Genomic DNA, 25,834 nt, shown 5'->3' with positions numbered 1-25,834 from the left:
AAAGAAAGGACCATAAAAGTGTTTAGATTCAGTGCAATAGTAGCTGCATGAAAGTTTGGTGAGTTTAAATGCTTACTGCTGCTGTGCTGTGATCTAGAGTTCACAAATAGACTCCTGGCAAAGCCAACTAAGCTTTCCATCCTTCTTTTATTATGGTGTGGTGAATTGACTATAAATAAATCAGGAAATAGTGACCTGTTATTTTAAGTGCCTAGAGATAGCAAAATTGTAGTAGCAGGCTTGATTTAAAGAAATGTCATCATTGTGCTATCAATTTTCTTTCAATTTGATTTTAGCATGTTCTGTTTTATCTGTAAATCTACTTATGCAGCCAAATTGGAAAGTTGACAATTGTTGCAGCCAGACTTCCCTACCTGCAGTGGGATCTAAGTGTCATTGAAATATATATAAAAAAGAATCCAGATTATAGCACCAGTCAGGCAAGCGAGGATTTAGAAATAGAAAGCATTCAGACCTTGCTTGATGTCACATTTCAAGGCCTTTTCTAGACATTTTATTTTTTTTATATTTCTTTTTATTAAACAATTTCGACTGAAACACATCAATTATGTACAAGCAGGCGACTTCAGCATTCCTTGGTAATAACTTATACATTTCAAAATATGTTACAATTATCATATCTATGCGGTTAGGGGATATCAAGAGTCTCTTCATCGATTTGCTGACAAGGTGGAGGACAGATATCACCTCTACGCTGGTTCCAGGCTCCCCATTTCTTGCTCCACTTCCCGGGGCATCCCCTGGCTACAAAAACTGTTTTTTCCCTAAACATGCACCAATCTAGATCTTCCTTTCACCTCCCCAATAGGGGTGGCCAACCAGCGCCCCACAACTGTGCAATATTCCTTTTTGCAACCCTAAACGCCAGTGTTGCCCACTACTTAGTGTACGTTTTGAGGTCTGTAGACTCCCAGACGTTTAAAAGGCATCTCCGTGCCTCTGGCTGCATATCGACCCCTAGTACTGACTGCATTGTGTGGTGGATGTCTCTCCAATACGCTTCTATCCGTTGACAGTTCCACAATATGTGGATGAATGTCCCTGATTCTCCACACCCCCGTCTACACTCTCCACTTTCTGCCCGTCCTATGCGAACCAATCCGGGTCCTGTTACATAGGTCCTATGCAGTATTTTAAGCTGCACTAGTCTCAGCCTGGCCTGGGTTGGCACTACCCTCGGGGAGGAGACTGCCTCCTGCCAGTCTTAGTCATCCAGCTCTAGGCCTTCACTGTTCCACTTTCCCTTCAGAATCTGTAGTGGATCATACATGTTGTTAATTCATTTCCTATAAATAAGGGAAATGGTCTTCTCTGGGATGTGTCTGTCCAGCACTCTTTCTAGACATTTTAAAATGCAGAATCAATAGTGGTCAGATCAAGGGAATGCGACTGGAGCACGTATAAAAACTTTCATGGTCAGCGTCATCATAATGTCAGTGGTCAGTGAGAGGATGATGTTAGTGGTATCACTTTTTGGTCAGTGTGCCCGGCCATCTAACCTGTAAGTAATGCCAAGCATGAAGCTCTGTACCTAGCAAGGAGTGTAAGGCCACTCTCATCTACTAAAAATAAAAGTTTGACCACTGTTTGGTATGGGAGCTTATCTTCCACTGCTCAGCAAGGCAACTGTGTGAAAGTTCATTTTTAAGTGGACCCCAAGCATCTTCGTTGTTACTAGAGTAAAGTCCAGTCTTTCTGTAAATGAAGTAACCAGTGATAAGAGATGAATGGCAAATGCAATACCTTTGTTCTGCATTGCATTATATTATAGCATTATATCCCCTGAATAGGGCTATACCAGTTGTTGAAGGCTCTGAAGCCCAGTTACAGGCCCGAGCTGAAGGCAAGGGTCTATAACAAGGGAGCAGTCCTTTAATAACTGGTATAGTGCAACACAGAAGGTCTATAAGACTATTAGAACATTCCACTCACAGAGTGTAGAATGTTCTAAACTAAAAATGGAGAAACAGAAAGACACATTTTGCAATGTTGGAACAAAAGGTCTGTACCCACAATTACTTGCCATGAGCCACTCCATTGTCTTTATTGGAGCTCTCAACTTTCCAGTGTTGGAATATGATTTACTGAACCCAGCATCCTTTGTGCCCAACATTTTTAAGAACAATAAACAAAAGGGGGACACCAAAAATAAACTATTCAGTTTTCGTGTATTTTTAAATTTATGATTTCATTAGTTTGCCATGAACAGAACCTTTATATATATATATATTAGAACGTGCCTGATTACATTGATGTTTATCACATTTTACGTCTTTTCACCTGTGTATTTCTTTTGTGTAGGGTTCACAAGGGGACACCGGAGACGATGGGCCTGAGGTAAATTACTCTCCTTTCTGTCTAGGCCAGCAAGAGAGTATTCATTTCTATTTGTGGATTTGCTGAGAGAAAAACAAACTTATAGGGCATCAAATCATTGTAAAATCTGGTGGAATTAATTTCACCAGGGCATGGCAAGCAAAGGCGGTGTCAAAATACTCTGTGGTCACTCTAAACCAGTTCTGAAGGTAGCTCATCAGCTTCTCTTCCACTGGGATTGGTGCCTGCTGGACTGTGAGAACAAAGCAGGCCCCTACTCAGGTGTTGGGTGTCATTTTCCTGTGACAGGGTGGTTGTCGTTAAAGTTAAACAGGTACCTAAACAAAGCCCAGATGGTCATCTTGTCAGAGGAACAGACACCTCCCCACACCCAATTCCTTTGTCCTGCTCTGAGAGCAGTTTTCACACCTCATCAAGGGGAATATTCTGCCGCCAGGTGACAGTTGAAGCTCATGCAAATGGGCCTCCAGTGGCTCTAGGTATGGAAAAGGTAACTTTTGAAAAACACCTTTTCAAAGATATTTATTACAAATCGACTTCACCAGTAAATTGGGCTTGTAAAAGAATATTTTTAAAAGTCCAAGCAATACATTTTTAAATGTTTCCTAGCCTGTGACATTATTAAATATAATATTCTATCCTCATGTTTTCCTGTGGAACAGTCAACCCTGCTACAGTGAAAATAGCTTTTGGGGCCTTTTCACTAAACGTCATGCTTAAATAAAGGGCATGCTCTGCTTTTAAATACAATGCACTTTGTGTTCTAGGAAGTAGGTCCTACTCAGAGGTGACATTAATATTTAAAAGGAAGGTTTAGGCCTGTCTAAAGGGGATATTTTGACTGGTTGAATTTGCAGATTTAAAAAAATTCACAGCCAGGGTACAAGAGTCATGTCATGTTTGCATTGTCACTGCAGTAGGTGGCACAATGAGTGCTGCAGCCCACTGGTGACATTTAACTTGCAGGCACTGGCTACACTTTGTGCCATAAACAAGGGATTTATAGGTAAGCTAAATATGCCAATTAGGGTATGTCAGTTTCACCATGATTTAATATGAAAGGGGGAGCACAGGAACTTTGCCACTGGTTAGCATAGATAAAATGCACAGAGTTTTACAGCCAGCAAAAACAGTCAAGGGGTGACACCATGCAAAAGATTGTTATTTTCAACACCTGGGTTCTATCCACCAAATCGCCAGCTGCCTTTGCAGGAACCGGTAGGGTGTTTGTGAGGTTCTCCTGTCATAGGTTATCAGAGCAAGGTGTTTTCTTTTTCGAAAGATTAGTTGCTTCTTTGCTCTTACATCTCTGATGTATTCCATCAAGAACAGGGTTTGCACTTTTTAAAATCTCAAATGTAGTTTTCAATCATACTTTTATATGTGTGAATAAAACAGAGTAGAGATCCTGCTCCAAAGATGACAGCATACCTGCTCCGCCCGTTAATACTACCCACCACAAAAGAGTAAGCCCATTCATATTCACAAACTGTACTTCTGTGGTTGCTACAGCCAAAGAAAAACAAAACTAAAGTAAATGCAAACAGTAGTAAGTGCAATCCATCTTAGACCAGGAGCTAATCAAGCACCAGCCATGGTCAGCCATTGGCACTGCAATGCCTTCCCATGGAAAATGATGGAGGTAGACATTTAAAATAAAACCCCATAGGAATTTTTTTTTTAAATAAAATAAATTATGCTGAGGTTTCAAAAATATGTATACATGTACTTTAATGTTAAAATATAAATAACATTTTTTATTTTATAAAATTTATATTTGAATACATTCATTTGAAAATAAATAACTATTTAAAAAAATTAATTTTAATTAATTGTGTATGCAGGCTTATTCTAACTAATAATACATAATAAATGCAAATAAACTTTTCACTTTGAATGGATTATTTAATCTATAAAAATAATTTTAATTAAGTTTAATATATTAAAATTATTTAAGAAAAAATTTAGTTAGCAACGCTATAGCATTTTTCAAATTTGTTCTACATTTAAAATAAGTATGTACATTAACTTACATGAACAATTAACATAAAAAAAATATTTTTTTCTAAATTCCCCTATGCTTTACCAAAGGGAGAGCTTTATCCCGATTGCAGAGGCCTCTGCCTAACTGTGCAGAGCGTACAATATAGTCCTAAAGTTACCATTGTGACGTTACAGCTGTATTTGATATACCTCTGTAAATTGCCCCACAGCGCTTCATTTGTGTAAAGAAAAAAAAGAAATAGTGCTGGGGCTAATAATTTCGCTTAGAAGCCCATGACTGGTGCTATGGAATGTCAGGATTGCTGAATACCCAGGCTGTGTAGTCTTGATTCCACCTCATGCCTTTTCAACCGCCACTAGACACTCCCTGGCCCTTTATCCCAGCCTTCCCCACTCTCATACACACTCTTACAGTATAACGACATGTATCCGTCTGTATCCTAGTGAAGTATATTGCTTTTTAGTTAACGCTTTCTGGTTGCTCCATGCCAGCCATGAGAGCACTGCACAATATACACGTTTATTTAATGCATCATTATTTATGTCTTTTTGTGTTTACCTTTACAAGAGGTCAAAATGCTCAAATAATGAGGACATAGCTTGTCACTAATGATTGGGAACGATTGCATTGCCTGGTGTGTATTTGCATAATGGCCTCATAATTACGCTTTTTTTTCTTTGGTATGAACAGAAGCAGGTAAATGAATTCTTATCAGAACTAACAAAATATATTTTTTCCCTAGGGGGATAAGGGAAAGAGAGGACCGACAGGAAAAACTGGAGCTGAGGTAGGCACCTGGAACAAAATGTTTATGAGAATTTATATAATCAGCATAAGGTTTTCCAGAGAAGTGTGGCATTATTCCTGGGGATGATGAAGGAAGAAAAAAATCTGTTTAGGAAAAATCTCAAAAACATATTGTCACCGTGTTAGGAATAACCCTTTCCTTAGGCTCAAAGCTAAAAAGACTTAAACTGGTTTCAATTTGAAATATGAAATTTGTAATGCACTGTAACAAGTGATTTAAACCACATGTACTGAAGGGTGCATAGAACATATGAGGATACAGGAGAATGGTAATGAGCAAAACTAAATAGGACTGTCAGCAGGGCCGGACTGGGAACCAAAACCGGCCCTGGCAAAGTGCTCGGCCGGCCCTGCCGCCGTGCTCTGGGGACAGGGGATTGCCCGGTGCCCGCTAAGGCCAGTTCGGCCCTGACTGTCAGCCCCTATACGAAGTTAAAACATGGTGTCTATGAACATCCTTTTCTTAAGTCCAAATCATTGACACTGCAGCTTGCTGAGAGTTAGACCCGTCTCATGCTCCCAGTAGAAACCATGTATATGCCATTAATGAACATAATAGTGCAGGTGTCTGATGTTTACCATTCAAAAGGGGGCAGCTAATTCTTTTTCAATTGCCCCAAAACTACATTTCTTGGAAATGGCTTGTATTTCATTGGATCACTGTAACGTCAAAGAGGACACTATGTAGACGTCACAGCATGGCCCTCTATGAACACCACCCACCCAATACTCTGCTGCTAGAGGTCACTGCGAGAAGGCATCCAACCCCTCCTCTTCCTCTCATTTTGCTTTTTTTCTTAGGTATCTACTCTACATGTTGACCATCACTTCAATGGCCAAGAAGCAGCTACATTTAGTTTTCATATTCGTTTGAAGTAATGTTTTTTCTCCAACTCCTTAAAACTGAGTTCAGGTGTCTCTGTAAATGGTTCAGTCATACCTGAGCTAAACTAAGGAACCCTGATTTATAATCTTGTGTCAAATGTCTACTGTGAGCAACTCTTCAAAATTTACCTTTCAACATTTTTTTTGTAAATGGTTGATATAGAGATTAAGAACCACAGCTGAACCTCATGCTCTATTCCTTCTACTGTGATGAGCCAAAACCCTAGGTGGGCCCACATTTTTCTCCATTGAGGAAGACCTGTGCTGCTGGGAGAAAATTGAGCTGTCTATGTTGTCTTTTCAATGGGGGACAAAACCTTCTTGTGCAGGATATTTTCTCATAAAAACACATATACATGGAATTAACCCTTCATCAAATTCCTTGGCTGAAAGGAATATGTAAGGAAGGTTCTGTGGCACACATGTTAACCGTGTACATTTATTTATTTAATGAGGTGCCCTATAGCACATGTCATAGATGCTTCGGACTCACAGTGAAAAGTCGATGTGAGCTGGTAACTGGTCTGCCAATAGCACAGATGTTATGGTAAAGGCGGAGGAAAGAAATACATGTGTTATAATCCTGGTTCTTGTTGGCTTAAATAGGGAGGAGAACACTTGAGTATAGTCCCAGTGGATTTTCAGTCTGAGCAATGTTCTTTTGGGTTGAATTTGGAGCACCTGATGATTCAAAAGTCTTGTTAAACTGTAAGTTATTGAGGTTCGTTTGGAATTTTAAGTGGTTTAAAATGTTTATGTAGATATGGTTACAGTTGCCGTAGTAATGGCAGAATACCTCTTTGTAATAGTAATAATTCCTCTTTGTAAAGTGCGAACATGACACCCTAAGGGTTTCAAGGCGCTGGGAGCCGTCTGGGAGATTAAGTGAGGTAATGCGCAGTCACATGTTGCTGAGGTGCCTCCGGAACCGTGAGCCCCGCGCTCAACAGTCAGACGCTCTGGCTGCTGTGCCACACCTCTCCCACTTCCAACTTCAGAGTTCCAACTCTAATGGCCTCATTAAGAGTGTCCCTTTAATTCTGATGAGGCTGGTAATTCCTGTTACTCCCGTTACCAGCCCCATTAGAATCCCAAGGTTTGTAGACAAGGACCCCTATTACTCATGGGGCACATGGTCCTTGATACTAAGGTGCACTTTTGATCAGGTGTGGTGGGTGCCAAGAGGGGTCTGAAATATGGAGCAGTTGCTTCAAAGCCACTCTGTTTCTCTCTGCAGGCGGTAACCCATCTGAACTCAGAACAGGGTTAGAGATACCCCTGCAGGAGGATGCAGTGAGTGACTGCACCCACCTGCAGGGGTGATCGGGGAGTCCATGGGACCCCTTTTCCTCCTTCCAGAGGGCTGCCCTCAGGGGGTGCACTTACAGTGCACCACCTTTTTGTGGCATACTGTCAGTGTGCCCCTAGAGGGCTTGTTTGCCTCTACTCCTGTGTCCATACTATGGCGCAGAGTCAAAGTGATTCCCTCACTTGCCTGAGGCCACCCTCCCATAAAAATGAGAGAATGCCTTCTGAAGATAGCGCTGGTGCTACATGTGTGTGAGCGCTATCAGTATTACAAAAGGGGCTACACAATTATCTGCAGCTGATTCTGTAATACCCTAGTGCCCCAGAGGTGCAAAAAAGGGCACATACACTTGTTGCGCCTCTGTGGCACTATCTGTAATATGGCTCCAAATGTTCTCGCAGAGCTTGCACCTGCTCCAAGTAGGCAACATTTCTGGGTGGAAAACTAGGAAAAATGAGTAAATTACAGAGGAAGCAATACAGAATGATTCAAAGGAACCTAGGGCTGCCACTCATAGAACCCCATAAACTCCACCCCATGGAGTTACTTTACATGCCGTGTATCAGTAACTCAAGAGGATGAAGTTAATGTTTAACTCTGTCCCCCTGGAATTAAGGGGAGATCTTGGGCCCTAAGAAAACCATCAATAAATATATCCTCCGAAATACCTTTTTTATTTTACACCTATTGTGCTAGAACTCGAAAAAAAAGATATAAATAAGCATTTAGAAAATAGAAAGCATCTCACATAACACCCTGTGCCATGCTTATTTTACTCACTGTGCTCGGTTTTTTCTTGGACGTGAGGACTGTTTTTGTGTTGCAAGGGGGTTTGCAGAGTTAGTGATTAACACAGCTGAAGGAAATGGTGGTTCATACATTGAAGTCAAATTGCTGATGAATGGGGCATATTGTGTAAATGGTTTATGAAGAATTAAACTATGCCCTCAAAGTTGGGCGGGGCTGACAAACTTTGCTCTTGGCATAGTTTGGGCAGTTTCCTTTAACTTGCAGAAGAAGTATCCAGCAAAAATGTTCTTGCCGAAAACTGCCAAAGTGGCTTTTTTGAGGATCTTTCCCCAAAAACGTTCAATGACACAATCTCTTCCTTTTTTTTGAAAATTGCAAACTTCGTGACCCTCATTCAAATTATGTAGTTTATAAAACATACAAAATTGTGAAGGACAAACCGTTTCAGGTTTGCACACTCATGTGTAAGTAAAACTGAACGATACACTCCCAATTGATAGTGTATACATAGGGCTGTAAATGCAAAAAGGAACTTGAAGCTCCGGGAAATATAATTTCTGTTCTCTTCTTTTCCCAAACAGGGTGATTTGGGAGACAGAGGCGATAAAGGATTTGTAAGTCTTCTTCATTGCATGGCATGTTTGTATTTAGTTTTCTGCAAGTCATCAGCAGTAGTGTGAAAGAGAGCATGATTAAATTGATTGGTTATTCCTGTGTGAACCCATATCTATATAAAACCCGCTATCCTGGTGGTAAAAAGCTGCTCTTTGAATGACTGAATGGTGCCTAAACTGAGGAATGTGTCTTGTGTAACAATGCCATGTCCTCTGTAAAGAACACCAATTGATTCACCTCTACCATCCACATCGTGGTGTTCAAGGCTGTACCCCACCCACGCTGCCAGCGGAGGGCGTCTCAAAGTTTAAGCGTCCAAAGTTTCAATTTCTTTTTTGTGAAGCAGAATCTATCTGAACCTCTACGCATTATAGGAGGTTGGTTGTCTATGTAAGGCCCACAAAACATTGATAAATGAATAAGGAAACTGAAAGGCGCTCAATCCTATCTGTGCAAAAGGTTTACATCAGTCACTTCTTGTGATGGTGCATTTTCTGAATAGAGATGCACATAATTTTGCTGGTCTACTGCAAACAACTATCCTCTTGTACTTGAGATACAATTCATGGGATAGCATAGACACACACGTTTGGGCCAACCAAATGACTACTAATGAGCTATGGTAATTCATGCTGGAATCCAAACAAGGGTTCAAATAGATACAATATTTCACTGAAGTAGAATTTTATAAATTTTTATTAGTATTAACAAAATTAGACAAACAATCGTAAGACAATAACTGCGCTCATAGGTTTACACAAACAGTACAAAAAATACAGTGTATAATCAAACATAGTGGCTGAGGGACAATATACCAGGGCGGGGTTCGGAAAAAACAGAAACAGCACACAGCAAAAAATGCGTCCTCTTCATTTAGGGCCACATTAAAGGGTCAATGGCGTTTCAACCAAAAATGAACTTAGAAGGTCATCATCTGGACAAGACAATAAACGTAACAATTTTCAATAAAATATTAAATGATTTATCCAGGAACTAATACAGATGAGAAATAACATGAAGAGCCAAAACTCCGTATGGATACAAATTGAACCATTCAAAGATGATAAAGTAGTTCAGAGGACCTCAAAAGGTATTGAAGGAGATAGGGCTAATTGAGCTATTCTCCATGAGTCCAAAATAGTAGATGTAATTAGTGAAGAATAAAACAACTGGGCTGGTATAAGAGATCACAGGCGATGGGCCCACCAAATTGCCCCTCATGGCTTCGCCCGGTCCCACCAGCATAACAGTCAAGAACTCGTCCAGAAAACAGTTAGAGAAAAAAATTCATGCTATTGCCATGGAGGAAATTGAAGGGATATCCCTCGTACCAGCGCTGGAAAGTTCTCTCGGTAGTAGTGCATTCCTGCCTTATAACATTTATCAGATTACAGAGACAGCACCTTTAGCCAATTTCGTGGATCAGCAATGCAAAGATTAATGTGTGTGTTTCGATGTTGGCTGCTCTGCAGTTTAATCTGACTGCCTGCAATCTTTCTAACCCTGTAGCAAGGACCACGTGGTAATCCTGGCCCACCTGGTCCAAAGGGCAGAATAGGTGTCCCTGGTCAGCCAGGACCAAGGGGTTTCTCTGGCTCCATTGGAGAAGATGGAAAAAGTGGTCCTCCTGGCCCAAAAGGACTTCCAGGACCGGAGGTAGGTCTTACCTCGTTCATTATGTGCATTTTTTTTTACTGTTTTGGATTTCTTGCCTAACTTAGTGATGCATCTTTATAAACCTATATTTGAATTCTATGCGCTATAGATCCACTCACATGTTCTAACACATCATCCAAGCCAAGGTCATGGAGTGGGCATGCTTCCATAAATTCCACTAAATTATGGGTCACTTTAGGAAAGCTTTTCAAAAGACATATGTTGTCAGAATATTTCCCAGTCTACTTGTTCCACTCTTTCTTAAGAGATTAAAACTGCATTTACAACAGGGTGTAGTATGGAGTTGATCTTAGAAGCCAAACACTTCATGCCTAGCAAACTGCATTTGATCTCCTTTCTGTGAAATATACTAACCATTTTACAAAGCAGAAACAAATGCACCATCGCTGCCAAATATTGTCAAAAATAAAGTGACTGCAGCCTGGAACAAATAGTTGACCACAATTGGACCAGCTCAAATATCCCTTATATTTATGATGTTGCAAATCTGTGTTTGCAGGGTGCTGGGTTGCAGGATGAGCAGGTGTACGAATTGTGCCGCCGGATGATCATTGAGCAAATGTCTCAGTATGCAGCCAGTATCCGACAGAAATGTGCCAGCGCCTGCCCTACTGCCAACAGGACACTAATTGGGCCTCCTGGGCCTCGAGGGGCGCTGGGAGCTACTGGGAAGAAGGTAAGCAATTTGTGAGGGTACATTGCCGCTGCTGATCATCAAGAGCCAAGGCCCTTCACTGTCCAGCTGAACAGACCTATTAGCTATCTCACTTGCCACAAAAGATCAGCAGCCTTTATGCTTGCAAATTTTCTGAAATCCTCACCATTATGATGTGTCCTGCTGGATTCTTCTGTTGGCAGAGGCATATGCGTAGATATGGAACTAAAGCATGGAAAATATTGAACGTATAGGCTAAAGGACCAAACTAACACTAATAATATTGGTGTAAATCATTTGACAACCAACCTAACGCCTTATTCCATTAAAGCCTTTCAGTCGACCACTCGATCCCATGCCTACCATTGCCCCCAAAAAGCTCACTTCTTGATGGTTTGGCAATCTGTCAGGATCAGGAAAACTACATTACTGCACAAGCAGCACAGCCAATTTTTGTCCTGTGAATTTGTGCTGCTGTTGACGTCAGTTTATCGTTGTTTGTCTGCTGATCTGAATAGTAAACTACCCTGCTACCTTCCATTCCATAATTAGTATTAACAGACAATTTTATTAAATACTCATGTTTTGCTGCGTTGAAATTATGGGTACAGTTCATAAACATTTACAGTTCATCCAAAATATTTTCAAAATCTGTTTGGAAGATATGAGTAGAAAACATGCCAGTGAAAGTGTGCTTGCCCTTAGTTTTTCATGTAATATCAATGAACATTGTGAGCTTTCAGCCCATAAGTATGTATATATTTTTTTAAATGTAGCCCTTTCCCGGTGCTCTGTTGTTGAAATCTGTGGGTACCAAGTGCCAGATGTACAAATAACTGATTTACAAAAAGTGGCCGCAAATTGCGAACCGACCTATGTACTATTAGACCAGTTTGTACAATATTCAGAGTGAGTAAAAATTCGACCTACCTCAAAACTATTGAAGACATAAGTTTGACATAAGTCAAAAAGTGCTACTCACTCTGATTGGACGCCACTCCAGGGATGGTGGCCTGCTGGGGTCAGCAGACCACCATGCCTGCTCTTGCATTTAAGTCAGGTATTCATTTTATAAATGCAGCCTGTGTTCTTTAAAGGAAAGAGAGCTCAATGTAAAAAATAAAAAAGCATGGTTGAGTAGTTTGCAGTGATCTCTTACACTCCCCACTCCCAAACAAACTTCTTTTTAGGTTCAAAAAGGGAAAGAGGTCCCAATGAGGTCCCTTTCTAGGAGTGAGTTACTACCCCTTTGAGAAATCTGTAGTCAATAGTGTCTGGAGTGTAAAATTGCGGCCACAAATCATTGATACATAGAAATCTGAATAGACTTTTGGAAGGGACGCCCTAAACACACCCTTTCCAGAATGCACTTCTGAACCCATTTTGCTGTTTGGTAGCACTTCCCGATTCACAGAAGGGGTAAACTCATACCAAAAACAATTTAGCGGTTGCAAACCCTGTGATTAGTGAATGGTAACCGGCTTTGCAAACCCAAATGACTTTGTACATCTGGCCCTACATTTCTAAGTGTACATGAGCTTGCTTTATATTCTGTAGCTGATCTTTTGTGCCATCTTTGTGAGTATTTTGAAGCCACCAGTATGAGGTTCAGCAAGCAGATGAGCCCGAATCACAAGGATTTTGCTATGAGTAAGAGTGACTTGCTGTTGATGAAGAGGCTCAAGTATAGTTTGATAGTATGGCAGAATATGTACTAATGCTCCTGCCTGTTTTAGGATATTTCAGAGACCCAGACAATATTTTTAACATCAGAAAGTCAAAATATACAGATCCACTACAAAATAGACTATTATCAAAATGTAAACATGGTTATAGGTTTCCAAAAGACTTGCACAAGCGTATGGGTAAATTAAGCATATCTGTGAAATCCGTATGAATCAGAAAGGGCATTTCTCAGTTGTACTATTTTCTAATGAAAGGTTTAAATCTACATGTTTGCAAATAAGGGGAAAACAGACGTGCTTATATTAATTACTACATCATCTTAAATTACATGTTATTATGAATGCAATAAATTCTTTCACTGTGCGTCATTTGCCAAGTTATGGAAAAACAGCATCATGCAGTATTTCTGTAGGGTTTTACTTATCCTAAGCAAACCATCCGTACAGGTTAACAATAAGCAGGAATAAAATGTTTTTATTAGTTAAGCATACAATAGAACAGGCAAGACACATTATATACACTGGATAATATAACAAGTATTTGCAATGTAGTAGGTCTTGCATTTGTGAGGGTTAGGGCTATTGGCGTTGTAAATGACAATGTCTTTTACCTACGTGTTTTAGTTTAGGGTGGAGTGGATGAATGTGGTGTGGGTGTGTAGTGAAATTATGTGGGTTGAATTGGTATTGTTAGTTATGGAATTTTGCTAGGTGGAGAGGATTGTGTAGTGGAATTTTGTGGCATGGTGTGCAGTAAAATTAAGTAGACAGTAATTATGTGGTATTGAGTGTACCGGAATTATGTGGAGTGGGATAGTGTGTCATGGAGTGTAATTATTTGGAATGGTATTTTGTGCTTTGGAGTGGAGTTTAATTATGAGATGTTCTGTTGTATTTTGTGGTATGATGTGGAATCTTGTGGTATGGATTGGATGTATGTAGCGTGTTGTTTAATTATGTTGTTGAGTTGAATTATATGGTTTGTCATTGAATTATGTGGTGTGAAATGAAAATGTGAAGAGGTAAATTGTGTGGCGTGGGTGGCGTTGAGTGAAATTCTGCTGATTGGAATTATGTGGCATGGTGTAGAGTGTGTTTGTAAGGATTGTGTTACCAAGTTTAAAAATGATAAAACATAATTAAAAAGAAAGTCAGCCTTTCATTGCGCACAAATTTACAAAATTAAAACACGTTGCTTGCACCAAAAACTGTTTGAAACACACACAACGTTTATTTAATTTCAGCCCTAAGCAAGGAGGAGCTGCAAACAAAACATACACATTCAACATGAGCTGGAAAAAAATTGTTCCAAGACCAAAAACTTCAGCACACCAGTGTAAGCTTACCAGTAGTTAGGCATTGCTCTCTGGGCATTACCAAACAACAAGCATTGGCAAAGCTAATAGTTTTCACCTATGGAAAAGCTATTGGCTTTTCAGCATGGCTAAAAGTCAAGTTAGAAAAAAGCGAAATGATGTGGCCAGCACTGGATGGGATGGGCAAGCAAGGACAGGATTAGGGTGTGGAAGTGACATAAAGTTCTTGGAGGCAATTAGTTTTTCTGGCAGGTGAACAGAAGTAAAACAAGCAACAGGATGGGATGGGGTAAGCAGCAATGTACCGCAGGACGGGGGAGATTGCCAGCAAACCCATGCACTCTTTTGAAGTGCTACAACCTAATGAAAACGTAATCCCGAAAGCTTGAGCAGTAGAATGTCACTTGGTAAGGAAGCATTTTTTGGGTCACGCTCCGGTGGAGGGACAAACACATGAAGAGAAGATGAAGCTGGTACACACTGACCAAAGAAAAGCAAGGACATTAGAGTGACGATAAAGCCAACCAATGCCAAGCAATGGGCAGCCTCTAAGCCCCTTAGTGGTTCTTCTAGGCAGCAGAATTGCTGAGAGAAAGTGTAACAATACAGCCTTGCAGATACATCTTTGTAGTCTGGAGGTGTCTGTTCACAGTTTTTATTTGATTTAGGTTTTTCATCTTTCTGAATTCAATAATTGGACTATAACCCACATTACTTGCAGTTCAATTATGATACTGCAGGGCATGGGAGAATGTTTTATATTAAAGCACACTGAGTGTAGTGATTCCATATGATCTGAAACACACCATGACTTCTCTAGAGAAGCATATGTAGGGACATGCATGTCAGTGGTGATAAAAGTAAGCTTCTGCAAGCCTTCCATTTGAGCTGCCATATTTGTCACAGAACACGAGAAAATATTTAAAATGAGCAGTAGTCACCACCTATAGCACATAGGCTCTCATTTCTTAACTAAGCGCTATTTACGAAGCATACACAGTGGCACACATAGCTTATGCTGTGAGCTTGTGGCAAAGCACAGGCTGCAGAGCAGAACCAGGGCTTTGTTTGCATTAGTTTTATGGATCTGAAAATGCAATAAATGCACTTTTTTATGAGCCCTGTCACAACCACCTTCCTTTAGAATCCTGGCAATATTTTCTTACTTTATTTAAGGAACTAAAATGTGAGGGGGTGGGGTGCCATTGAGAATGGGAGCAGTGAACAGCTGTCAAAGCCAGAATGGGCTGTAGCCATTGAGGGGGCTAAATGGTGTGAGAGCAATGAAGTATTTTGGGGGGCATGGTGCTTCAACAGCTTATACAAAGATAAGAACTGATGGGGTGGGAGAAGCAACCTGCAATAAGTAATTTTGAAAACAATTAGAGCACCACGTATAAAAGCTTAAGTCTGCTCCTCAGTGCCTTATGAACCACTTTATAGCATGCTTGGGGAAGCAATGAGTGTATGTTTTTCTGCCGAAAATTATTTTTATGAAAGCATTCCCGATGCAACCTAAGACCACATTAAAAAACACATAAACAGCAAATGGCAGACAACGTGGCTCCTTGTAGATACCAGGAGGCTGACAGGCAGGTGTTTAAATGGGGGCTCTTTTTATGCGTGTCTGGTTAGGGGCAGCCACTCTGTACTTCTCACACCTGCTTTTTTAAGCTGGGCTCCGACCGTGAGGAGTTACTCACTGTCATAATTAGGCTTAAAAAAAGAAGGTAAAGAGAAACAGAAGAATGCTGAATTTGAATTTACAAGCTCCCTTTATGTGTGTGGCAGTGGCGTAACGATAATTGAGGGGGCCCCTTGCAAGGTATGTGGAGGGGCCCCCGCCGGACTCTATCAGGAGCTCCCCGGCCGAAGTGCAGTGCTGAGGGGGCCCCCTGGAGCTTGGGGGCCCCCTCGCACTGCGGGGGATGCGGGGGCCTGTGTTACGCCTGTGGTGTGAGGCCGAACAGGCACTCATTTTCCATCGGCATTGACAAAAAGGTAAACAAGCACCACGAGGGAGGAAGGAGGGGCGTTGGTGGTAATTAAAGCAGGACAGAGGGTGGGATGGTGTGGGAGGGGGTAGGAAAGCAAGCAGAAACAGCTGGGAGGAGGCTGGGGGTGGGGGAGGAAGGGAACCAACACAATCAATGAAGCAGCAATGGCAGGGCTGAATTAGGGACTGCAGAGACATGCAGAAAGTTAATAAACAACATAAACATGCCCCGTGAAAGAGGCATTATTTAAAAGGCTTGGGCCTCTGCAAACCATGAACCACTGAACAGCTTGTAAAAACATAGCTCTGGTATGGAGTTTTCAAACAGTAATAACCTCGGTCTCCTTTCTTGGCGTTGCCAGCCTGGTTGCAGTTGTCCCCATTGCAATAATGCATGCTGATAAGGTAGAGAGCCTGCGACTGGATGCAGCTGATGTTCCACCCTTCATTCCCAGGCCACAGCAATAGAGCATGGAAAGAGAAATTGGACAAGACTCCAGCGCAATTATTAGCAGCCGCTAAACGGACAGAAAATTTAGAATGGCCAAGATTAATTAGTTGTATTAATTACTGGAAAACGCAAGGACCTCTGGTATCTACAAAGGCAGCTTAAGTGCAAGACAAACTTAGTGTACTTTGGATTGAGCAAATCATATCTCAGAGTGCCACCACGTGTTGTGCGGTGTCAACAGAGTGCACAGTCCTCAATGTCTATTTGCATTCTGGGACTTGTAGTCCTGGATTTAAGTCCGGAATTAAAGTTAAAAGACACAGGGGCAGATTTATGTTTCCTGGCGCATCCCTGCAAATCAGCAAGGATGCGCCAGGAATGATGCGTCACGCAAGTTTACCCTTGCGCCACACATGATGCGCCGCATTTACAATGCGGCGCATCATGGCGCAGGAATAAACAGATGCGTGACGCATCCGATGGCGTAAGGTTGGCGCAGTGCTTCAGTTGCGTCGCAAGCGCGATGCAACTCCAGCACTGTTCCAACCTACCCTATCCCTAACATGGTGCGTCAAGCCTTACGCCTGCTTCAAGCAGGCGCAGGGTTTTGGCGCATCAGCGTTGGGAAAGTGATTCAGTCAAATCTTATAGATTTGACTGGGTCACTTTTCAGGGGCGTTCCTGCGACGGAACGCCCCCCCTCTGTCGACACGCCCACGTGAAACCTGACGCAGGTTTTACGTGGCGCAGGGCTTTACATCGTGACACATCTCCATAGATGCGTCACGATGTAAATATGGCGCAACGTGGCGCAGGGTTTACACCGCCGCTGTGTCACAAAAGTGATGCAACAGCGGCGTAAAAGTGGCGCATCTCCAATATAGATCTGCCCCACAGAATGCAAAGAAATGGGTGTAGTCGAGCTAATCACTCACACCTGCTGTTGGTCAGTTGCAGGAGTCCAGGGATCAGGCAGCCGGTAGTGTCTTTGTCCCTGCAGTAAAAGTGTATCTGCAGAGAGTAGACATGCTGGTGTCCTGAGGTCCTTAGGTCTTAAGCACATGTATCTGCAGGGATGCCTATCACCAGGAGAGAGGGGCTGGAGGGGACGAGGATCGGCTGAAAACACGAGTGGTTGCTGAAAGCAAACAAAACCAGGAGAGATGTGCTGGAGGGGAGTGGCAGGAATCAGCAGAAAACAATAGCTGTATGCTCTTATTTCAGTGGTGGCTGGTGACATTTGAAAGTGGTGGGGCGTAAAACAATTGTTAAACTTCACCGTCGCGAGCGAGCGTAGCGAGCGAGCCTGAACCACCTAAGGGGGGTTTGGGGGGGTTCTCCCCCCAAGAAAATTTTGAAAAATGAGTGGGCAAATGGTGCATTTTCAAGCAAATTTGAGAAAGCAGGGAGGTTAATAAAGCAATTGTGAAAGTGCAGTTATTACATTAATAGAGATGTCATATAACATAGGTAGACGCTTATTCAGTATAACCACAAAGCTTCATAATAGACTTCGCGATACAATGCATTTCTGAGTACCTCACAGATGCTTTTTATTTAACAAACAATTAAACAGGTTGCAAACTAGCAGCATTCAACATATTGTTCACTTTTTGTAGATAAAATCAGCACGTCTATCTTTAAGAGCAGCAAACTTTTCAATAACTTGAATGTTAAAGTCTGGTATTCTTTTAACGAGGTCTCTCTCTATAGAGAGCATAGCTAAAGCATTCAGTCTTTCCTGAATCATGGTGTTCCTCAAGAATGTCTTTATTCGGTTCAAAGTGGAAAAACATCGTTCCGCCTCTGCTGTTGTCATTGGAGTGGTAATGACTATTTTTAGTAAAGCCACTGTCTCTGTAAGTGACCTTTCCATGTTAAGGTTCCGAATCAAAGCAAGCAAAGAAATTGCACCAGTGGCCTGCCGATATACACTCATACTGTAGAGTACAGTTAATTCAGTTCTCAAATCCTCTTTGTTGAGCATAGGGTAAGCTTCCACAGCCTTATTCAGTGCTTGCTCAGGGAAGGAGTTATCATATTTTGCAAACAAATCACTTTTCAGTAATGTGGCACTCACCAAATGGTTTGTAAAAGAAAACCGTCCCTTTGCCTGCACAGTTATAGTGTCACATATCTCTTTTGCAATTCGGACCAGACTGCTGATGTTTTTTCTGCGGTTGGAGAAAGTAGAATCATTTGGCAGTCTTCTATCTAAATTGTCAACCCCTTCTCTGACTTTGTTAATGCAGGCGACAAAGTCAGTGGTAGCTCTTTCCACACAGACAGTATCTATATCACGTTTTTGTAACCTCTCATATAGTACGTCAACATGAGGCATTATGTCATAAAACAAAAACAGCAAAAACTGGAACTCCCTGTCTTGCAGTGTTCTAGCAAAGCCACGGGCCTCACTCCGAGTTTTATATTCAAAGTCATCATTAGCTTCTATGGTGTCGAAACATTTTTCAAGGTCAACCCTATGTTGGTATATTAGGCTGATTGTACGTATGTGAAAATTCCAACGAGTTGGGCCTCCCTTTGGAATCCTTCTGTTGACAATCGTATGAAGTACCTCAGTTCTTTTGGGGGAACGTGAGAAGAATGCTGCCATTCCTCCTACATCCATAAAGAATATCTGTGCCTCAGAGATCTTTCCTACTGCCTGTTGCATAATCAGATTAAGTTGGTGGGCATAGCAGTGCACATAATGGGCATTAGGGTACACATCTCTAATTTTTTTTTGTACTCCACCGGAGGTTCCACTCATTACTGCAGCACCATCATAGCTTTGTGCAATCAGTTTTTGTTTTTGAGGCTGCTCTGGAAAAATCAAGTTTAGTTCTTGTAGAATAGCTGAAGAAATACTTTCTGCACTAGAGTCTCTTAAATGAGTGAAACCATAGAACCTCTCCACAACTCTGCTGTCATTGTCAAGGTACCGAAAGATCAGTACAGACTGTGTTTTAGTGGCCACATCAGTGGTGTCATCAGCCTGAATAGCCACAAAGTCGGTGTTTTTCAACTCTTGCACGATATTGCTTTTTACAATCTCTAGCATGCACTCAAGCAGTTCATTTTGTATTATTTTAGAGGTGCCCTTGAAGACTGTAGCACTTGCAAGATGTGCTTCCATTTCACGGTCTATGCTTGCAATTAAATCCACAAGGCCTCTGAATATACCAGGATTTTCGGAACTTTGAGATTCATCATGCCCTCGTAATGCCAGTTCAAAAGCACCACAGAAACGAATGCAATCAATGATTTTTGATAGTATGTGCCTATTCCTATCAACTGCTTCATTGTGTTTCTTTATTGTTTTGCGGTAGGCGTCGCTTATGTGGGCTTCAATCGGTGTGTCTCCCAACATTCCCAGTCTCGTCAGGTTTTCCATATGTATTTTTGTGTGTGCATGCTTCTTTACTTTATCTGACAAATGTTTCAAGTCTTTCACCCCTTTTTTTGTCCAAGGAATTTCACCACCAAACAGCAAGCAGGGGAAGCAGAACAGAGTATTTGTTGAAGTACACCCTGTAAGCCAATCAACTTTTGTGTACCAGGTGTTTGAGAAAGAACGTGTGTAAATCTTCCCTCTGTCTTGGGAACTTTGTTGTAGGTTTAGGTCTGGCTGGTGGGGTCCTAGTTGTTTTACAATTAGTTTATCTTCGCGTTTCAGCCCAATGAACGGCTTTGCAAGTAGTTGCTCTACTGTATTCATGGTGTTACCAATGTTAATGTTACCTGTCAATAATCAAAGTACAACATATGAGGTTTGGTGCATGTGGAGGCCACCCACCATGTAGACAACTTACATAGCCCTTAACTACTAGAATGTAAAATACAGCAGCAGTTTCCTTACCTTAAACGCTGGGGTTGTTGACTGTTGTAGAGGCTCAAGTGCAGCAAAGGAGGTTGGTGCCTCTTCTTCTTTGCTTTGAGGCTTTACCAGATGCTGAAAAGCAAATATAACAAAATGTAGTTGTTGTGTCACCCAAACACATAGACTGCTAATCATAAAGAACCACAGGCCTCGGATCATACATAAAACAGATTCATCCTGTGACTTCAGTGTCAAGTTGTGCAGCCGTTTGTACATATTGCACAATACACATTGTCTTATTTGTTAAGATATGAGTCGAATCTTAGTGACAATTGGAATGTAAAAAATCTGCTCCGGAATCGATCCAGGTAACAGATGCCCAAAAATATGCTATTGTGGGTGTCATTTATTCTTTATTGTAATGCCCATTTATTTTAAATAAAGCAATCTTTTTCTTTTTAAATGCAGCCCGTTTTACTTAAAGGAAAATGGGATGCTTCCAGAAAAGAAAATGAGGATATGGGTACTCCCTTGCCAAATCCCCTTGAAATAAGTGGCTATCTGTACGAAACACACAACATCCTCATTGTCGGAGTGTAAACCAGTAATTAGCGCTGGGATAACGAAGGATTGAGGCACCACAGAATATAAAAATACTATGGAGTACTGGTTTACCCTAAGGCTGTAACGGAATGTTTGAATGACAGGTTCTATGGTTTAATAAGGGAAGTGCAACGGATCCAACTACTACATTGATCGATTCAGTTGCAATTTATAAAGCACGCAATTACCAGGGAAACGGGTGAGCTGCAGCTAAGAACCCGAAAAGAGTAGAGTAATTAATGCTGTGCTAATGCATAGGTTTTAAGAAGTTTGTGGCGCATCATTAAGGAAGAGGGAAACCCTAAAGGAAGTAGCAAACCCTAAAGCAAGGGAAAATCATCATAGTAACTTTATTCGGTTATTACAAACCATTAAAGTGCACAGAGCATAATAAAACAATACATTAAATTAATTAAATTCATCGGGATGAGGCGTGAAAAAGCGATACAGAGCAAAACATCATGTGAAACCAATGTCGAAGGAAGAGCACATTATTAGGTTATCACGTAGAACACGTGGTCCTACAGCAGCATATAAGGACTAAAGTGCAGATGCATATGCAAACATACAAGAAAGTGTAAGTTATACAATAAAAAAAAAATTACATTAAATAAAGTTATCCGTTTATATACCATGCACTCTGAAGGTACTACGTTTTAAGGTAAACTCTGACACAATATTAATTCTTGGGAAACAATTCCAAAAATGTTTCTGTGGAAAATTTCACATTCAATTGAAATTTTAGAGAGTGCTTGTAGTTGCAAGGCTGGTTACCTTTACAAAAGGTTTGTGAGAAATCATAAATTCTCACTTCCCTATGTTTAACACGCTTGTGTCCTGTTGATTTTGTGTTATGCTGAGCTTTCCTTTTAACACCACAGCCTTTGCTAAACGTGTTTTCACTTTAAGTCTGTTTACTTGTTTCTAATAGTTGTACTCCGCATAGAAAGGTACATTCTGGCGCTGCCATTAACATTTCCAGCTCAGACATTGTTCGATCGTGAATGCCCTTCTTCACATTCACCAGTCTTTTTTGATATTTCTGAAGATTCAGAAGGCCGATAGCAGTTCCTATCATGTTAGTTGCATGTCTTGAAAAGCAGTTAGGGCTGGGACAAAGTCAATCGCAGGTTTGAGCACTTGTGAAAGGCCACTAGGTATGGGGCAGCGTGTGTAACATGTCAGTCTTGCATCTAAAGGGACAGTAGAGCTGGGACAGAGTATATCAAATGTGAGACTCACCTCTAAAGCCTGGAGGGGCTACTGAGGAGTCAGTCACCAGAGAAAGACCAGTTTGCTGAGGAAGAGTATGGCATTTGTCAGGTGAACCACAACAGGCCAATAGGGCCGGAGTAATGCCAGGCGCATGCCAGGTACACTTGTTAAGTGTGAAAAAACACATGTAGGTGGAAAATCACTTTTATACACAAACTTCGATTAGGTGCAAAATCTCTATTCATGCAACATCATCAGGAGCATGGGAACAACTGTAGGTGCAAAAACACATTTCGGTGCAAAATGAAGGTGAATAATGATATCAAGAAACTGCCTAATGCCCCTAAACGTCTGTCCTTCCCGCTGCCATGTCTTAAGAACCAAGGAGAAAGCATCCACAGAGAGGGACAGATGCACACATGCACAGAGAGTAAGACAGCCCTGCACTCAGATGACACACCTACAGGTAGCCACGCTTACAGATGGTGCATGTGCACACATGCATCCACACCTTTATTTGCGTAGGAAAAGCTTTTGATGTGATTACCACTTCTGCTCCATGGTCTGTAATAATTTCATATTTTGCAACCCGCCGGAAAGCAGTCGCAAAGCAGTAGTAGGTAGGTACTTCACTACAGCAATATAGAGCTAGTGGGTCTTGCCCTTAAAAGCCAACAATGCGTGCGACCGATCTAATAGGCCCAGCTTATTGCATGCTGAGGTGATCAATTTAGAGCGCCTTGCTGAGTATTCTGGGGATAAAAAAAGACGGTTTCGTTTGTCTGTCCCGTTTAATAAGAGCACAGACAGCAGAGACCACACCTCGCTCTCACACACCAACTGCCAGGGGCTCTCTTCCTACGCCCTCCTCACCCACTCTCGGTCTCTTACAAACGCGCACACACAGCCTCCCTCTCTCGCTATCCACGCAGCCTCCCACCTGTCCGCTCCCCATTCCCTCTTTATTAACTCTCGCTCTGTTCAATACACTCTCCCTCAATTCTCTCGTTTCTACCTCCAGTGTCCCACCCCCAAATTGTCCCTTCTCTTCTTCCCTCAATATTTCTTCCCCCCATCCCTTGGCCTTCTGTCTGTTCACACAGCCACAAAGTCTGACGGCCAGCTTTACCCCCTATATTTGATCTTTCTTTTGTCTTTCTGTTCACTACCCAAATGTCATCCGCTCTTTGTTTTCTTTACACATTATCTTCTCTATTTATCTCGTTTCCTCCAGCCCATGCATGTTCTTCCCCTTCTCTCAAGTCTTACCCCACTTCCATCGCCTCGCCTTATTTCCCCTCTATATTTCTGCCCTCCCTCTCACATCTCTCCAGGTCACACACAGTGGTTCATGTTCGGTACCCAGACTCCCTCACTATTCGACAGCTTGTGACATGCCCTCGTGGCGCCTCCTGAATTTCCCAGCTCTGCCTGGATGCACATGAACTCTGCCTTGTGGAGTACCCGGTATCTGCATAGTCTACTGCTCATCTGAAATAAAAGTAAATTGCTTTGGCGCTGATACAAATCTAATTAAAAAGAATGTAACATCATGATATTGTTGGCGACTACAGGGTGGGTAAAGGTGTGCGTGTGTGCATCACTGCATCCGATATTCTTATGAACACCGCTCGGGAACAGCTTCGAACGTCGTCTGCCATCCTCAGGCCTACAGCACAGATCAGGCCTCTCGCACACTGCAATGGTAACGTAACGCTCGCTCACACTCACAGCACACATATCCCCAGCCTCTCGCACAACTGCTAGTACTTGACGAACTTGCAGTGTAACTGTAAGTTTCCCTCACATACAGTACTGCGCAGATCAGGCCTCGCGCTCTCACACCGTACTGTGTTATCATTATGTATGAATGTACCACACTACCTGTGCTTGCATTAAGTTGCAACTAGTAGTGTGATGTCATGTGCAAGGGCTGGAGATGCAGTACTGCGGCGGCCGGCGGGGATATGGAGTAGAGGCTAGAGCACAAACCTGCTAAGGCCGGGCGATGGGGAGCAGTTGATCCGATCCAAGATCGATGATGATTTGATTGTCGATGAATGATGATCAGTTCAATGATGAATGAATCAATCTGATCAGTGATGATTTTGACTCGCGTCACGGATGATGTCTCACTCTCTCACTAGTCTTGACTCTCCAGGCTAGTCTCGACTACTGAGAGGAAAGGTGGCCGATTTGCCCGGGAACGGCACAATGGCCAATCACTGCATGGCTTAATAATAAGCCATTACACTGATTGGCCATTACTACGTTAGGCGCTGGGCGGGCCCTCCCACCCCTGCGGATTGCGGTGCCATTGCCAACTGAACTGCAACTTCTCCAAGTAAGTCAAAGTCATACCCCTCGGCTGCAGCAGCCAATCCGGACGCAGATGCTGCTGTCGTAGGATTGGCGTCATGGCGTGAGCAGGCAAACTCGCCGCTCATTTAGCTCCTACTGGGATCTGCTGTTTTGGCCAAACCCCCCGTCACCTTGTACTTGCTGGAGCAAAGCCACTATGCGTATGCTGGGTTCCTGGCCGAGAAAAGGCAGCCGGCCAAACCCAACACGCGTACGCCACCACACGCACATTGCGCGCGGCCGCGCGCTCATCATTGAAAATCAATGCTGCCTCCTGCCTGACGGACACGGAGTCTGAGTCGTTGTCACGTGACGTGACGCCGCGAGTGATGCGAGCGCGCTGCTTTAAATTATTAATACAATTTCAACTTTGAAAGTTGAAATTGTATTAATAATTTAAAGCGGCGCGCTCGAAATGTACACAATTAATTAAGTGGGGCAACGCCCCACCGCCCCAACGCAAAAACCGCCACTGTCTTATTTTCCGCCGATCCTAGTTAGTTTGCAAGCAACTAACGAGGATCAGCTGAAAACCCAAGTGCTTACACAGTAAACGAGGATCGGCTAAAAACACGAGAGCTTGGAAACTAAACTAATTATGCGGCATATGCAAACATCTACTGCACAATGCACATTTAAAAATAGTTTGAAAGGGATGATAATGCTTTCCACTCCAACTTACTTCTGCTGTCAGCAAAATAAAACATCCCATTTGCAGAAGAGGAGAATTTTTAAATTGTAAGCATTTAAACAAAGCAAACAGAAGATGATGATGCTTGGAGTGGTGAAACTTTTCAGACACTCACCCCTGTGACAGATCTGGATTGAATCCATCATCGTTAAACAAAGACACACCTTTTTCCCCATCTGGAGGCATTATATTGGGGACTGCTTTCCTTACCCACGCCCCGGGGAAGTTCCTGGATCCTTCCTCTTCTTCCTCCCGCTCGTCCATGGCCGGGCTGCGAGCGTCAAAGGGGCAAAGGCGGGTCTTGGGCAGCCGCAGGAGCACTGACTGTACCGGAGGAGAGGCAGCGCAATGTGCCAATGTAAGCCAAACCAAACAAGTAGTGATTGGTGCAAAAGCAACTATTTAAAAAAAAAAAAAAGTTCTTTGAAACAACAACAAACAAGTATTTACAATGCAATGGTCTCGGCATTGTTAAAGTTAGAGCTATTGGCATTGCTCATAACCCCCACCACAAATCTTCAACATAACACTTAACCAGCACTCTTAACCCCCTTTATTCTCCCGATGTTGGCAGCAGTAGAACGAAAGCACCAGCTGGCAGAGTTAGAGGTACATTGCTGAGATGCAAAAAAACA

General features: G+C 42.2%; 1 protein-coding gene across 1 annotated transcript in view; it reads left to right on the top strand.

The window, feature by feature from the left end:
- LOC146823050 (uncharacterized) overlaps positions 1–25,834 on the top strand; it is a 216,942-nt gene that overhangs the window by 173,409 nt on the left and 17,699 nt on the right. The window contains exons 22-26 of the mRNA XM_085607254.1: positions 2,323–2,358; positions 5,106–5,150; positions 8,696–8,728; positions 10,239–10,385; positions 10,906–11,082. Of these exons, the coding sequence (XP_085463380.1) occupies positions 2,323–2,358; positions 5,106–5,150; positions 8,696–8,728; positions 10,239–10,385; positions 10,906–11,082 (438 nt within the window). The remainder of the gene's footprint in view (positions 1–2,322; positions 2,359–5,105; positions 5,151–8,695; positions 8,729–10,238; positions 10,386–10,905; positions 11,083–25,834) is intronic.

This window comes from Triturus cristatus, chromosome 5_2 (genome assembly GCF_964204655.1).
Source record: "Triturus cristatus chromosome 5_2, aTriCri1.1, whole genome shotgun sequence".
Lineage (NCBI taxonomy): Eukaryota > Metazoa > Chordata > Amphibia > Caudata > Salamandridae > Triturus > Triturus cristatus.
This window is presented reverse-complemented; position numbering and strand designations above follow the sequence as displayed.